Raw genomic sequence first — 13,799 nt, forward strand, 5'->3', positions numbered from 1 at the left:
ACTAACTGGTCAAGAAGTCCATGCAGAAACAATCATACCTCTGCTGTTTTTGGCCCACCTAGAGAGCCAAATAAGTGTTTAATAAATAAAAAGAGTTGAAGAAATACTGCAGAAGGTTCCATGAGAGGGATATAGTTGCTATAAGGGAGACCTCAGTACTTGGGATACCCTTATACCTGCAATAGGAAAACACTAGGGATGAGGAAAAGTGAGTATGACTTTGGAAGAATTAAGTGATTTAATAAGAAGTGAAGATATTTTAAAAGCTAATAATAAAGAAAATAATGTCTCAGAGTACTTCAGTAGAGGAAAGAACAGAAAAAAAAACCCAAGGCAAATGTGACATAAGGATATGGGAGTATAGAATACGTCCTTCATTTTCCAAGTTTATCTTCTTTAATGATAGCCTGCTACTGAGGCATGTCTTTGTTCATATGCCTTATTGCCAGTGCCACACTGCTCCAAGGTATTTCAGTCTCATGAGATAAAACAATAGGTAGTTAGAAGGAAGTTTTAGTCTCCATGTAGGTTGTATAATTCTACTGGGAAGCAAATTATGAGGTTTAGCAAGACTTAAATGTATCACAGGAGCTTGCTGAAAGTTTTCCATGAAAATTCAAATGAATCCATATTTCTTAAATCTAATTGGTGATCACACATTATTGGTGATCGAATAAACCCAACCAAAAAACCTCTCAGTGAAATAAAAGGCCTTGATTTTCCAAAAAATAAATAGCTTAATTATAAAAATATTTGGTTTAAAGACAAGTTTCATAGGTACTATAACTTCTATAAGCATCATATCAGATCTCTGGATTTCACCATCCAAGACAGACACCAACCATCAGTTGTGAGGTCTTTATTTAGGTTCATCTTCTATATTTTCAGCAGGTGGGAGGTCTTTTTAAGGATTGAAAATCAGTATCTGTTTAGGTTAGGAACTGATGGGTTAAAAGCAAGTCTTGTCCAATAAACAGCATTAAGATCAGCACAACTTTAAAATGCAATTATGGAACCTGCTCTCAGGATCTACCTTCACACTCAAGTGCTCTCAAACACACTTTCAAAAGTCTGTAAACAACTCTGTAGTGAGTAAGCAGTATCAGCACTGTTACAATTCCTGTGAAACCAGCTGCAGGACTCGAGATGCCAACAGAAACGTGCTCTCTCCCTGAGCTACTGTGATGTGTTTGCAGCCACAATTATGGTGCTCAGGTGGATGCTGTAGCAGCTAACCTCTGCCATCAAAATTAAAATGCCTGGCAAGAGCAGACCTTGAAGACTGAAGGACCAAACACTTACAACAAAACAAAACCACTGAGACAAAATTCACACAGAAATCAACACCTGTAGAAACTTATCACCATGTTGTGAACAGCTGAATGCAGAGGCCAAACCACTCCAACAAGGCTGAAGCCAGGCTGCAGTCCTGCATATAATGTATGACTAATTCAGAAATCTCTGGAGGACCTTTTCATCATAGGTTAGAAACCTACTTTCTGCATGTTAATTTATAGTATACACCATTTAAAATCTAAAACATGCTAAGACATGACAAGTTTAACTCTCAGATTTTCCTCATGGGTCATGCAACACTCCCAGGAACTGGTATCAGATATCAGGAAATGTCAATATCTCTGTTACCTTTCAACAATCTCGAGGTAAGGCATTTCTATGCTGCTATCAAATTCACAGCACACTTCAGGAACTGTTTCACAAGAATGCACAAACACTAGTTATTCTTATTTTCAAATCTCCATGCTGCAATTTCTTTGTTTTGTTTTACTCTTAAATTAGAAGTACAAGTTTTCAACAGCCCAGACATCTAATTTTACAGCTCAAGGATTTTAGTACTATTACACATTAAAGCAGTAAATGTGAAGCCACAAAAAAAGAAAAAGAAAACTATTAGCCTGATATTATGAAGTAACTTGTTACATTTTCTAAGAAAGTAAGGGTTGTTCCATGTCAAGAAAATTACAGAGACCACATACAGCACTTGTAAAATTTATTCCACAATTCTAAATGACATGTACCCACACATATTACAGTGCTCTATAAAAGCCTCAAAGAAGCATCTTCTGGAAATACCATTTTCCTTATGACAAGGGAGGACAGTAAGTTACAATTCTCAAGATTTTCCATAAGTGTTCAACTTAAGAAAAAAATAGAAAGTTAAATTGTACACATAAATCAGAATTTTCAAAGTTTAAAGTTGCTTTGTAATGCGTGAGGTATGGGCAAAATAGAACAAGTTTTGTCGTTGATCTTAATGGATCACACTACAGGGATGGCCTCAAAGAATCCATGCCGCAGATTTTGATCTTGCAAACACACCCCAACTTAACTTTCAATCAAAGAAACAATTTGTATAATTAAAAGTACACACATAAGATCAAATACTTATAGAACCAAAGCTTCAGGATACAGTCTTTAATGCCACTTTGTGTGCAGTGGAAATAACTTAGCTTGTATCTAACCTCCAGCAGTTTTTTACTGCTTCTTTGCTAAGGAGTAGCTGAGCTATGGCAGACAGCTGTGAGTGGCTCACCTATTTCATACAAAAGTACATCAATTTGGTTTAAACTGTTCTGAAAGCTGCTTAACCTAAGCATGCCATGCTTAATCTAAATCAGCATATTTTGCATGGAAGCAGGTGCAGAGCACATCAGTCATTACTGTGGTCCAGAGACAATTGTGTCCAGCAGCTCTGGAAGCAACTTACACTGCTCAGGTCACTGCTCAAATGACTACACATCCATCCTCTTCTTCCAGACCATTATTAGATCAAAGTCACACTACTTAAGAATAATATCTTTACTTATAGTTTATCAAGGCAATAATACTGCAGCTTGTAAACTCTGCAGTAAGTCATTCTCAGACAAAGGGTAACATGCTAGACCTGTCATCAGACATTCTTTCCAAATTCATCTTACTTACTTTTATTGAAATATAAGGACTCTGTTTTAAGCTGATCACTATTTTCCCTCAAAACTCAAGAGAGACAGAAATACAACTTCAGGTGAAATACAATGACCAAATGAATCACTCTTTCAGAGAGTAAGGTCAGGAGACAGGAATATCCTGTCAACTTTGTAGTCACAAAAGCTTTCTGGAGGTTTGCTATTGTAATTAGTGAAATAAGGTCTCGGTTCAATTTTTGTATTAATTATTCTGGTTTTGTAATAAAGGTTTCATATATAGCAGCACAATTTAAAGACAGTATACTGCATTCAGAGCCATTGTTGGAGAAACACTTCTTTACTGACTTCTAAATGTGAAGCATTTTATTTACAAAAACTCAATTCTTCTAGAAATGAAATAGCCCACTGCAGAGCTTGAGTGTTAAACCACAGAAGCTGCAGTCATTCAACAAGGAATACTATGGAATCAGTGAAGTGCTTGGGACTGTTTACAGGCTGGTTATGAGCTATAATAAGTGCTGAACCTGCTGAATACTTTAACACCTTCTCAGTAGTGTGTTTAGAAATGACTGCTATCCCAGATGCTTGTGTAACCTGAAAATATGCAGGAGGACATGGCCATGCCTAAGATAAGCAGAGAAGAGAGAATAATAACTTACTGCATGTAAACACAGGCATGTAAAGACAAGACATTTTCTCAGCAACAACACTAATAAGAACAAGATCTCCAAGACAGTTTATGTCTTTCTGGGCTCCCAGACAGCACATACTTTCAAGCTTTGCATCATACGATTCTCAATCAACTAGGATGAAATATTTAATATATAAAGGAATGGGTTTATTTACCTTTACTCTTGGCTTTTACCACACACCCACAGGAGAGCACTTAGCTTAATCATAAATAAAGAGTTGCAGAAGCTCATGGAATTGAGCAACACTTGCTAACCTTTAGCTTTCTGGATGAAAAATGACCTTCAGCGATGACCCCAGTGAATAGTGCTATCTGGAATAGTTCCCTCACATCAAAAAACCTATTATTTTGCTATTATTAAGTTTTAGTAACACTGCTGGGAGAAACCATCTGTTAGAAGAGAAACAAGGTACTAACCCTTAGGTATGTGGGGTCTGTTGTTTTCTGCAATCAGTTTAAGGCACTTTTCATTCATTTTCTACTATTTCCTTTCACCAGTGTCAGGAAGATCAGAATAAGAAAAGACCAAAATCCTTGTGATGTTTATTGCACATCCACAAATAAAAGATATATTTACAGCTGCATTCACCACTTTACTAGGCCTATTAAACAAATGTGTTGTAAGAAAGAGCTTATAAAGCAAACTTAGCAACAGTAAAAACACCATTGTCTGACTCCCCACAGAAGCTTCAATTGCTTCACAGTATGAAGTCAGGAATCCTTTAGATGAAAATAAACACAGAAGTAGAGAACAGACACATTAAGGATGTGAAGAGGAGTTAAATCTTCTTTCACTGAATGCCTATCTTCCAAGCACTGGTCCCTTGGTTTAGAGAATTATTTTTGGGGGGGGGGGAAAAAAGACCCATCATCATATTAGAGGAGTCTAGCGCAGGTTGAGAATTTATGTTTGCATATAAATATATTTTTGGGGATTTAAAAAAAATAGAGAAGATAAACTGCAAATGCTCAACAAGCAAATCTCCTAAAACCTGAAATTCTTCATTACAGATGTATAAAAATGCTAGCAACATGATTTCACAAGGACCATAAACAACATTTTTCATATCTATTCCTGCCAAATCACAGTCTGAAGAGTACTGTATATTGCCTGTCATCAAATTCTTATAAATAATGAACATCTTTTGCTCAGGCCAAAGGGATAGGAGAAGCTGACAGTGATATTTTTGTCTTTCTCCCATTTTTGGCTACTAAACATTTTTTGGTTGAGTTTATGTTGGTGGGTTTTTTATTTTTCATTAATGAAATTTTTGGCCTTTAATTTTTTTCTATTTTTTCACGTTAAATATTCATAAAGATCTTTTGAACTATATTGCAATAGATCCCACAAAGCAGACAAGTCTCATGCTTCTCATATAATCTTCCTTGACTAGAAAGTTTCCTTCACAATTAGGAACTTCCGATATGAAAATTCAACCAAGAATGGTAATATAATTTTTGAATGTTACATGTATATGTCAAACTAGGCGTTGCCATTTGACCATTAGAAGGTTTCTTTTACATTGACTTTGTAATGTGCAGAAGTTGACAAAACCAGTTTTTAATCCTTTCCTTGATACTGGAGGTCTAAGTACCAAGAAGCAATCAGTTGCAGGCAGGTGAGTTACAGAGGGTGCTATGGCACTGTGTTTCCCCATGGAAAAGCAAAGACAACGTGATGGATTACTGCTGCTTCCTGGTACACAGAATTGGTTCTGTTCTTCTGGAGTTTACGAGGGAAAAGGTTGGCACTTCCACAGGGCAAATGAAGTTTCAGTCTGAAACACAACACTGCATTCAGCAACAAATCTCAGATCATTACATGTAACTGGAGGACTCTTGTTGACTTTTAATGAGAGTTGAGCAGATTCTGATTGACAGAAGAGGCAATAAAGCACACCAGGTATACTCCAGCGAGACAGGGTAGAAAGACATGACATAAACAACTGCCAATTCTCTGCTTTCACCTGAGACTAATAAAAAGTAATTTAAAGATGAGATTCGACTTTTATTTCATCAGAAATTATTTTGCAGCTACATGAGTGAATCAAGTTTTGCAGCTATTGGCTGCACACACAGGCTGGGTGTCATGCCAGGGCCAAGATGTTTGGCAGGCATCCCTTTGACAACTTTGTGGTTGCAGACCTCCTGTACATACTTGCACAGAAACTGTAAAAGGAACCTTTGGCATGCCATTTCATTCTGGAGGTCCTCTAAATTTCAGGTAAAATAAGAATGAGTAGACTAGAAGAGGAACAAAGATTCATCACTAAGATTATACATTCACCAAGAGCAGCGCAGCTAAACAGTGCATTTGGATGCTTGATTGTAATGGGCTGCAGTTTACAAACCCCTTGAAGAGGTCTAGCATCAAAATGCCACAAAGAACCCCTGAGACAAATCAGAGAAACCACTCCTTCTGTTTGTAACATTGCATCTTAAAAAATGAAAAAAACCCACCAAACAAAATTTATCTTAAAATACTTTTGCTTGAGTGATTTTTATAAGTATGAAAATCATCACAGGGTAAGAAAAAACTGAATACATAATGGTACAGTCCTGCTTTACATTGTTTTGAAAGGGGAAAAAAATAGTCTTTAGACTGCTATAAAATAGTTTGCCAAAGGGATGCAGCATGAGTGAAAGCATTTCAATTTATAGCTTAAACTAAGAAAATGCTTAGAGGAAAAGCACATTGAAGTCAGCTTTCAATTGAAGTCGTTAACAAGGAGAAATCTCTCTTCCAAAATAAGAATTTGTAGCCTTGAGGGTGATCAGAAGAACCAAGACCAAGGCAAAAATGGAATTTGTCAATGTGAGATAAATACATTGGTTTTAAAATTGTGCTCTGAGAGAAACATGATGGTTTCCTTTGTTTTAATATATACAGTAGGCTCAGTAGAGTCAGTTCCTCAAACTGAATCTTGGTGATGACAATTCAAATTTTTCACCAATTTAAAGATGGAGTTTATTTTTAAACTTCTCAAATATTGTTTCTTCAAAATTATTTAAGTCCTTTCTTAAGAGGAGCTTGAAGTTATGGCTAAAGTACTGCATATTTTTATAATGCAATATTTTCATTCTTTTTCAACACGCTCTTTCATGTTTAATTCTGAATCCTTAACTGATTTAAATAAATGCCAAACATTAACTAACCAACACAAAACATTTTAGATAGTATACTCAAGAGGGCTTTTTTCCCTGTAAAACAAAGGGAATCTTTATTCCTACAGGCTATGAATTTCTTCAAGAAATGATGATTTTTGTAATTACACCGTCTGCATGCTATAACTTCATCACATTTGCCTGGCTATAAGAAGAAAACCAAGGCAGGAGTTTTAATAATATATAAATTTCCACTGTACACTTTTAGCATACTTATTGATCAAAAGTTTCTCAAAAGGCCTAACACAGATGCTCACCCTTGCACACCATCCTGTAAATCATGTAAATAGCATTAATCCTCTTTTCATTTAAGCAAAATATAACGCCTGCTTTCAGTGAAATAATGATGAGTACGATATCTGATGAAGAGTTTAAAATAGCAGATGGTGTTATCACTTTGAAAGCACGGAGTTAGCTGCAGAGAAGCAGCAACATGCAGGATATTCTGATTTTGCACCTTCAGATAGTTCTTTAAAGCAGGAACAGGAAAGTGATAGATGTTAGGCTGCAAACCGTCTGCTCCTTGCATCCCTGGCGTGGCACTCATCGCCTCGGAGCTCTGCTACAGCAATGCTTACAGCAACCTTTGTCAACAAAATGCAGTTATGAAAGGAACTAGCATAAATTCTCTGCCAAAAAATTCCTGTCTCAGTGAGCAAGGCACTCTAAGATTACTTGTAGCCACTCCAGAACTTCCTAGCAGTCACCCCTTGTGATATGGATAGATAATAAACCTAAATCTTGTCCTAAATGTTGGTAGACAATCAGTTGCCTATCCGGTGGGAGGAGGTGCAAAAGCTCTCCTGTCTGCCTCATAAGTGGCCTAGGGATGCTTGTGCATCTTTGCCTAAGATATTTCTAAGCTGACATTGAGTTCTCTGTGGCCTCAAGAATTATAAAATATTACTTGTCAGTTGTTTTTTCCAAACACTTGTAATTCTGGTTATCAGCCCTTATACCCAAGCACATTTATGTGTGGAGCCATAATAAAAACCATTAGGTTCTAAAACCTTGGAATTTTGCTGCTCTTTAATTCAATGTAAGAAATACAAAAACTTCAATCTGTTATATACACACACACACATATTTTACATGTACATATGTATTTATATGTATCTATGTGTATGTGTGAATACATATATGATATCCTCTACTTTTTTTTGTACCTAGACCTCTCTGGACTATACATAAACAAAGACCACAAGTCAGTTCCTTATCTTGGTACAAAAGTCAAGGTGATTTATATCAAGCATGAATTAACATCTTTATTGAATTTGAATTTGCTTTGGTAGGAAAACTGCTCTTTCCTAGTCATTCAAAACCAGTGCAAGCTGTTAGAAATAGAAAACATTTTCATGTATGAAATTGAACCAGTCATGATTCAGCTTTGGGTTATGTGGCTAGTCATTAATTAGCCATGATTTGTGATGATTACTAATTGATTACTAATTGAAATACTATACTTTTATGAAACATATTTGCCTACTTTAGAATTCAGAAATGACTGTCTCAATATTCCCTACATTTTTGTTACTCAGTGTAGTTGTTAGCCCCTGAGTAAATTTTACTGCCCTCTAGCTAGAGAACAGAGTAAGATATCATGGATAAACATGGTGAAACTCTTAGTCTCAATTACAATAAATTCTAAATTGCAAATATCAGGGAAGTTAAAGTAGGTGTGCTGAAACTGCAGTTCCTGCAAATGGCAATGAAACATTTTTTCTGCTGTAACAGACCTCAGAAGCCCTCCAGGATGACTAGTCAGCCCTTAAAAAAACCTAAATTCTTCTACATTAAACATTTTATATTACACATTTTACATATTAAAATCTGACTATGAACATGGAGAGTATCAGTTTTTGTCTGCAATATTTCATCTCTCCCTTCCTTAGCAGTATGTTACTATTTGAAATATTTGTGCTTGGAGAATACATTTTTTTAACCCAGATGATTTGCTTCTAAGTTCAGTCTGCTCCTTCTGCCTGCTGCAGCTTGATTCTACTGTAGAAAGTTGCAAGCAGTTTCAACAACAGGTAAAAAAGACATATTTCAATGGGTAAGGCAGGCACAGCTGCTTCTTAATCACACTTTTTCCAGACAAGAGCAGTGTCCAGTGCATAGCTGCACAGCCTGAGGTCAGGTAATGCCAAAACCCCTCAAGCCACTCAGGAGAATGTAGTGGGTAAAACAGAAAACAGATCCCTCAAGATGTGCAATTGCTGCATGTAACTGCACCAGACCCCATCACTGCAAGAGAACTGCGCAGACCACTCTAAAGGCTCAACATCTCATTTTCATACTGTATTACCTTTGTTCTTTACCATAATTATGAATTAGGAAAAAAACCCCATCCCAAACCAATTAGAAATACAAATAAAACCATGCATAATGCTTGAATTGGACAATTATGTCCTTCATGTGCCTTTCAGGCCCACATGCTTCCAGTGTAGCTCTGTTAGGCTTATAAAAATATATCCCTCCTGTCCTCTGGAAACCCAATCCATTTCAATCTGTAATGTAAATAGTTTCTTTTTAACACACAGTGTGTGCTGATTTCACCTTAATTATATATTTCCCATTGCAAGAACTCAAACTGTGGGATACTGGGAAAGAATTTAACCAGCAGCCTATAAAGAACAGGGGCTGAAGCTTGGCTTCCCATTAACACCTCATTAGCCAGAGTCTGTACTGTATGTAAAATGAGCTAATGATTTTTAAATGAAGTTGTCAACCTACAACTTAATAATGCAGAAATCTATTTCTCTGTAATATTGACATGCTGTAACACATGTTTATCACTACAAATCAAAATGAAGCTATTGGAGTACACAGATCTTGGTTGGTCATCTTCAAACACTGATCTTTAGTGCAATCATAACACTAATACCACAAGTGGTACTGATTGCAATATAAACTTCCTAATGCACACAAGATGATGGTTTGAGGAAAACACCTTCAAGTTCTGGATATAAACATAACTTAATACAAATTAAGTTAGAACCATAAAACGACTGCTAGGTGGTTATAGGATCAAGTCACATCTGATAAAGAAATGGCAAAACTCAGATTTGAGTTTACTGTGAATTAAGACCATCACCTGCCTTAGCAAAAATCACCATTACAGTTTGCATTGACTTGACAGGTTTAACAGTAGTTCATGAATGCAGGACTTTCATTAACTCCCACTGAAGCAGAGTAAATGGCCAAGGAGTCAAACAGGGGTTGCACAATATATCCCTTAATCGGCAGGGGGATTGTGGTATTCCTATCCATCAGGTGACCCCTCTGCAAGGGTTAGGACCTGGTCTTGTTGCTGTGGGTTTGGAGACGTGTGCACTGCAGGTGAAGGTCTGGTTTGCTGGGAGAGCAAAAGGTTCCCCTTCACTCTCAGACCAGGAACTCACTTTCACTGAGCACCACTTTAAAAGGGATTTAAAGAGATAATTTGTGAACTGGTAAAAATCAAAGGACACTAATTCGTGCAAGTGTTCTCTTGACTGAAAGGAGACAAGACTTTAAAATGGACTGGTTTTAAATAGTCTTCCATAACAACAACCAAAAAAAAAACCAAAAAAAGAAAAACCAAAAAAAACCAAAAAACAAACCCCAAAATAATCTGCTGTCCATAACCTCATCATACTCATCATAGAAACTCTTAACATGCCACTCAGCACTGACCTATCTTGCAAGGGCCTGAATCCCAATTAGCCACCAACATCTGCAGTTCCAAAGGGAGGCAGCCAGCAGGCCTGCTGACTTCCATGTTGCAGGCTCTTTGCAGTGAATTTTTATTTGAGGCTGCAGCTACTCCACACTGAAAATTTGCACATATGGGGCTTCATCCTCTGTGCCACAACAGCAACTCACAGGACAGGCTGAAGCACCTTCATACAGAGGGTGCACAACCACATCTTTTTAACTTCCCCAAGCTCTCTGGTACCCTCAGCAGCCTTTCTCTGGAGCAAATGCAATTCAGATGAGGGTCCCTCCTGCTGCTCCTGTTTGATTAGTGAGGACAGCAGTGACATTTGCTCATTGTCTTCGTGCTTGGTCGCTACATTCTTCTGGCTGGGAGGGCTGCAGTAGCTGTTCCCAGGGTGGCAGGCAGGTATGCCATTTCCAACCCTTGCCTGGGGATATGGGGTCAGGCACTCCCTGGCTGCAATGCTGCTTGTAAAATCAGTCTCATTTCCTAAGGGTAAAAACTGTGATAGGGTGTTGTACAAGGTGAAATATAACATGGTGATGTGTGTGACCATGGTAGGGAATTTATGAGGACGGATCTTTCTGTGTTGTTGGATCTGAGGGAACTGCCATCAGGCAGGAAAGGTTTGGCCCTCTTTGAGAAATAGATGTTTTAAGATCTCTTTGAACATATCAGAGTTATGATGTGTTATGGCCAAATTACTGGCTCACTGCTGAAAAGAGAAGTAGGATGCAGTGAAATGTGCACTAGTTCCAACCATTGGAAAGCAATTACTACTACAAGTGAGCAGAGAAGCAGTTAATAGTCACAGCACCATAGTGGGGAGCTTGCCAAAATGTTCAGCTAAGCCAAAGTACTTAACCAACCTAACACTTGGTCTATTTGTCTCATTTACTGTGCTTTTCTCATCCCCCTTACCCCATCAGAAGCAAACAAATGTCAGTAACAATTAGAGCCCTAGCAGTTACATCTAGAAATAAATCAATATTTAAATGCACATTTTCAACAGTAAGAGATGTGAAAGGATTATACAATCAGCATTTGGCACTCATTCCTACTGTACTGTGAACTATAGGTTAAAAGAAAAGTGGTTTATATGCTAAAAGGGGTCATATAATTTATTTCATTCAGAGCAATTAATTGTTTACTTACAAGACAGCTTTCCATGAAAAATACTTCTTTCTGTAAAACATTTCATGGCCCTATAAAAGCAAGCCCCATTTCTTATAGCTTTCTAGCAAGACTTTCAGACCAATTATCCTATTCAGCTTCTCCCTTCCTTATAATTGGTAATTTAGCTTGCTATATAAAACACAATTAAACCTTGTTAGGAGTAAAGCTGTATACACATGGATCTCTAGATGCTGCTAATTCTTAAAACTTAGCCATTCCTAAAATAGGTATTCTAATGTACTTCACACTGATGCAGCTTAGTTATCACTTGCATAACCATTGAAATGTTCTTGAGTAAATTGGAATTTGCTCATTCCCACCTATGTCAGCAAAAAAGCATTTTGTTTTCATCTGTGCCTAAGAGGTAATATCCAAACATTACTGATTGGCCAATCATCACTTTATCTTGGACAATTACATTTCTTTCTCCTATTGCAATGACCATCTCTCATACCTGTCTAAGTATATAATCTACAAATCTATGTCCTGCTGCAGAGAACTGAAATGCCATGGCTATGCACACACAGGTATTTTTTATATATATACAGGATTAAACCCAAATCATAGGGAAGAGTTTAAATCACATGCAATCCAGAACAGAGACACTGAAGGAGCTAAGGAAGAATGGTTCAGCCTCCAGGTAACTGAGACTTAAATAATTTTAAGCAAAAATAAAAGTTCTAAGTATTCTATATAAATATGTCAGAAAAAATAACATTTTTCCTTTGGGTAACTCAGTTAAACAGCAAGCAGACTTACATTGGCAGGTACTCATTTTAATTATAGTGTGATGACACTTGCTAGTTTAGAAAATGAATCATATGGTTGCACAGGAATTCAGTCCTTTTGCCTTAGCTATATTTGTAGACAGATAGAATTCTAAAAGCAAAACAGACATTTAATTGTTCAAGGGTTACATGATGCACATTTATTCAGCAATAATTTCAGGTTATCTTCTCCATTTCTTTCCCTCTTAATAAGAGACCTGACAGCCTTCTTACAGCATGGAGAGTAAGAGAGAATGACATGCAAATCTAACACACTTTCAGGTAGAAGAACATTTCAGTAGTCTAAAATCATCACTGCAAGTGCCTTAAGTCTTCCAGAATTCAGTAAACTTAATCTAGGGTGAAGCTTAGCACAAGGAAACAATTCACATGACTTCTGAACGGGAACACTTTACTCTATCAAAAGACCATAATTTAATCCCGATGCAATGCATTCAGTGAAGGCAATGAACTTGCAGAGTACCAAGTCTTTAAAAGCCTGACACACTGACCTACCTTTGTGTGACAGACGTAACCTCGGCTGCCTGGTATCTGCTGTGTGACATCCAGCCGGTAGCGCGAGTAACAAGCCATACAGCGCCAGCATCAGAAGGTCCTGAGCAGATGCCATCCTGCCCAAGATTAATTTCTTGTTCTCTTCACTGAACTGCTGCTGCTTGTTTGTTGTTTTGCTGGGGTGTTTTTAAGGCTCCAACTTCCACTTTGCCAGTGCAGTTTGATCTCTCTCTCTCTCTCTCTTTGGTCAGTTTGTGGGGTGTCTCTGTGGGAAATTCAACGTTCATCAGAGCAGCACACAGCCTCAGCTAGCCATTTGTCAAGCTGTGCAAATGTCATGTAAAAATATTCCCTCCCTAGGACAATTGTTTATGAAGTGCAAGGACATTCCGAGGCGTTACTCTGCAGTGTTGTGTCTTGAGCTGTCTTTAGTAACTCTGCCAGTGGATTCAGGAAGAAGCTGTATTTTCAGTCCCTCCTGCAAGGCAATTCATTCAGAGAAGGAGGGAGGGAGAGGAGGAAAAAAAAAAAAAAAACAACACGGAAAAAAAGGAGAAAGCACCCTCCTCCTTGGTGCTCCTCAGAACTCAGCCCCTTGCTCTGACTTGCCAAACAGCTAGTTTTAATTCACCTTTCACCTTTGCTAATTAAAAACAAGAAGTGCCATTCCCTCCTGGAGTTGCAGGATCCACCCAGCAGGAAGCCGGGCTGTCAGGCTGCTGTATTCACTGGGAAAGTTCAGGGAGGGTTTAGGCAATGCACAGTCCTAGCTGCTTCTAGGAAGCGTTTTAATCCACGTGCCGTGCACTGATTCCTCAATTGCTTTGTGGTTTCACGTTGTAAAACGCCAGGAGAAG

General features: G+C 37.7%; 1 protein-coding gene across 1 annotated transcript in view; it reads right to left on the bottom strand.

The window, feature by feature from the left end:
• SEMA3E (semaphorin 3E) overlaps positions 1-13,379 on the bottom strand; it is a 131,367-nt gene extending 117,988 nt beyond the window's left edge. Inside the window, exon 1 of the mRNA XM_066550950.1 lies at positions 12,943-13,379. Coding sequence (XP_066407047.1) covers positions 12,943-13,057 — 115 coding nt within the window. The 5' untranslated portion in view covers positions 13,058-13,379. The remainder of the gene's footprint in view (positions 1-12,942) is intronic.
• Between the last annotated feature and the right edge of the window lie 420 nt (positions 13,380-13,799).

This window comes from Molothrus aeneus, chromosome 5, assembly GCF_037042795.1.
Source record: "Molothrus aeneus isolate 106 chromosome 5, BPBGC_Maene_1.0, whole genome shotgun sequence".
Classification (NCBI taxonomy): Eukaryota; Metazoa; Chordata; class Aves; order Passeriformes; family Icteridae; genus Molothrus; species Molothrus aeneus.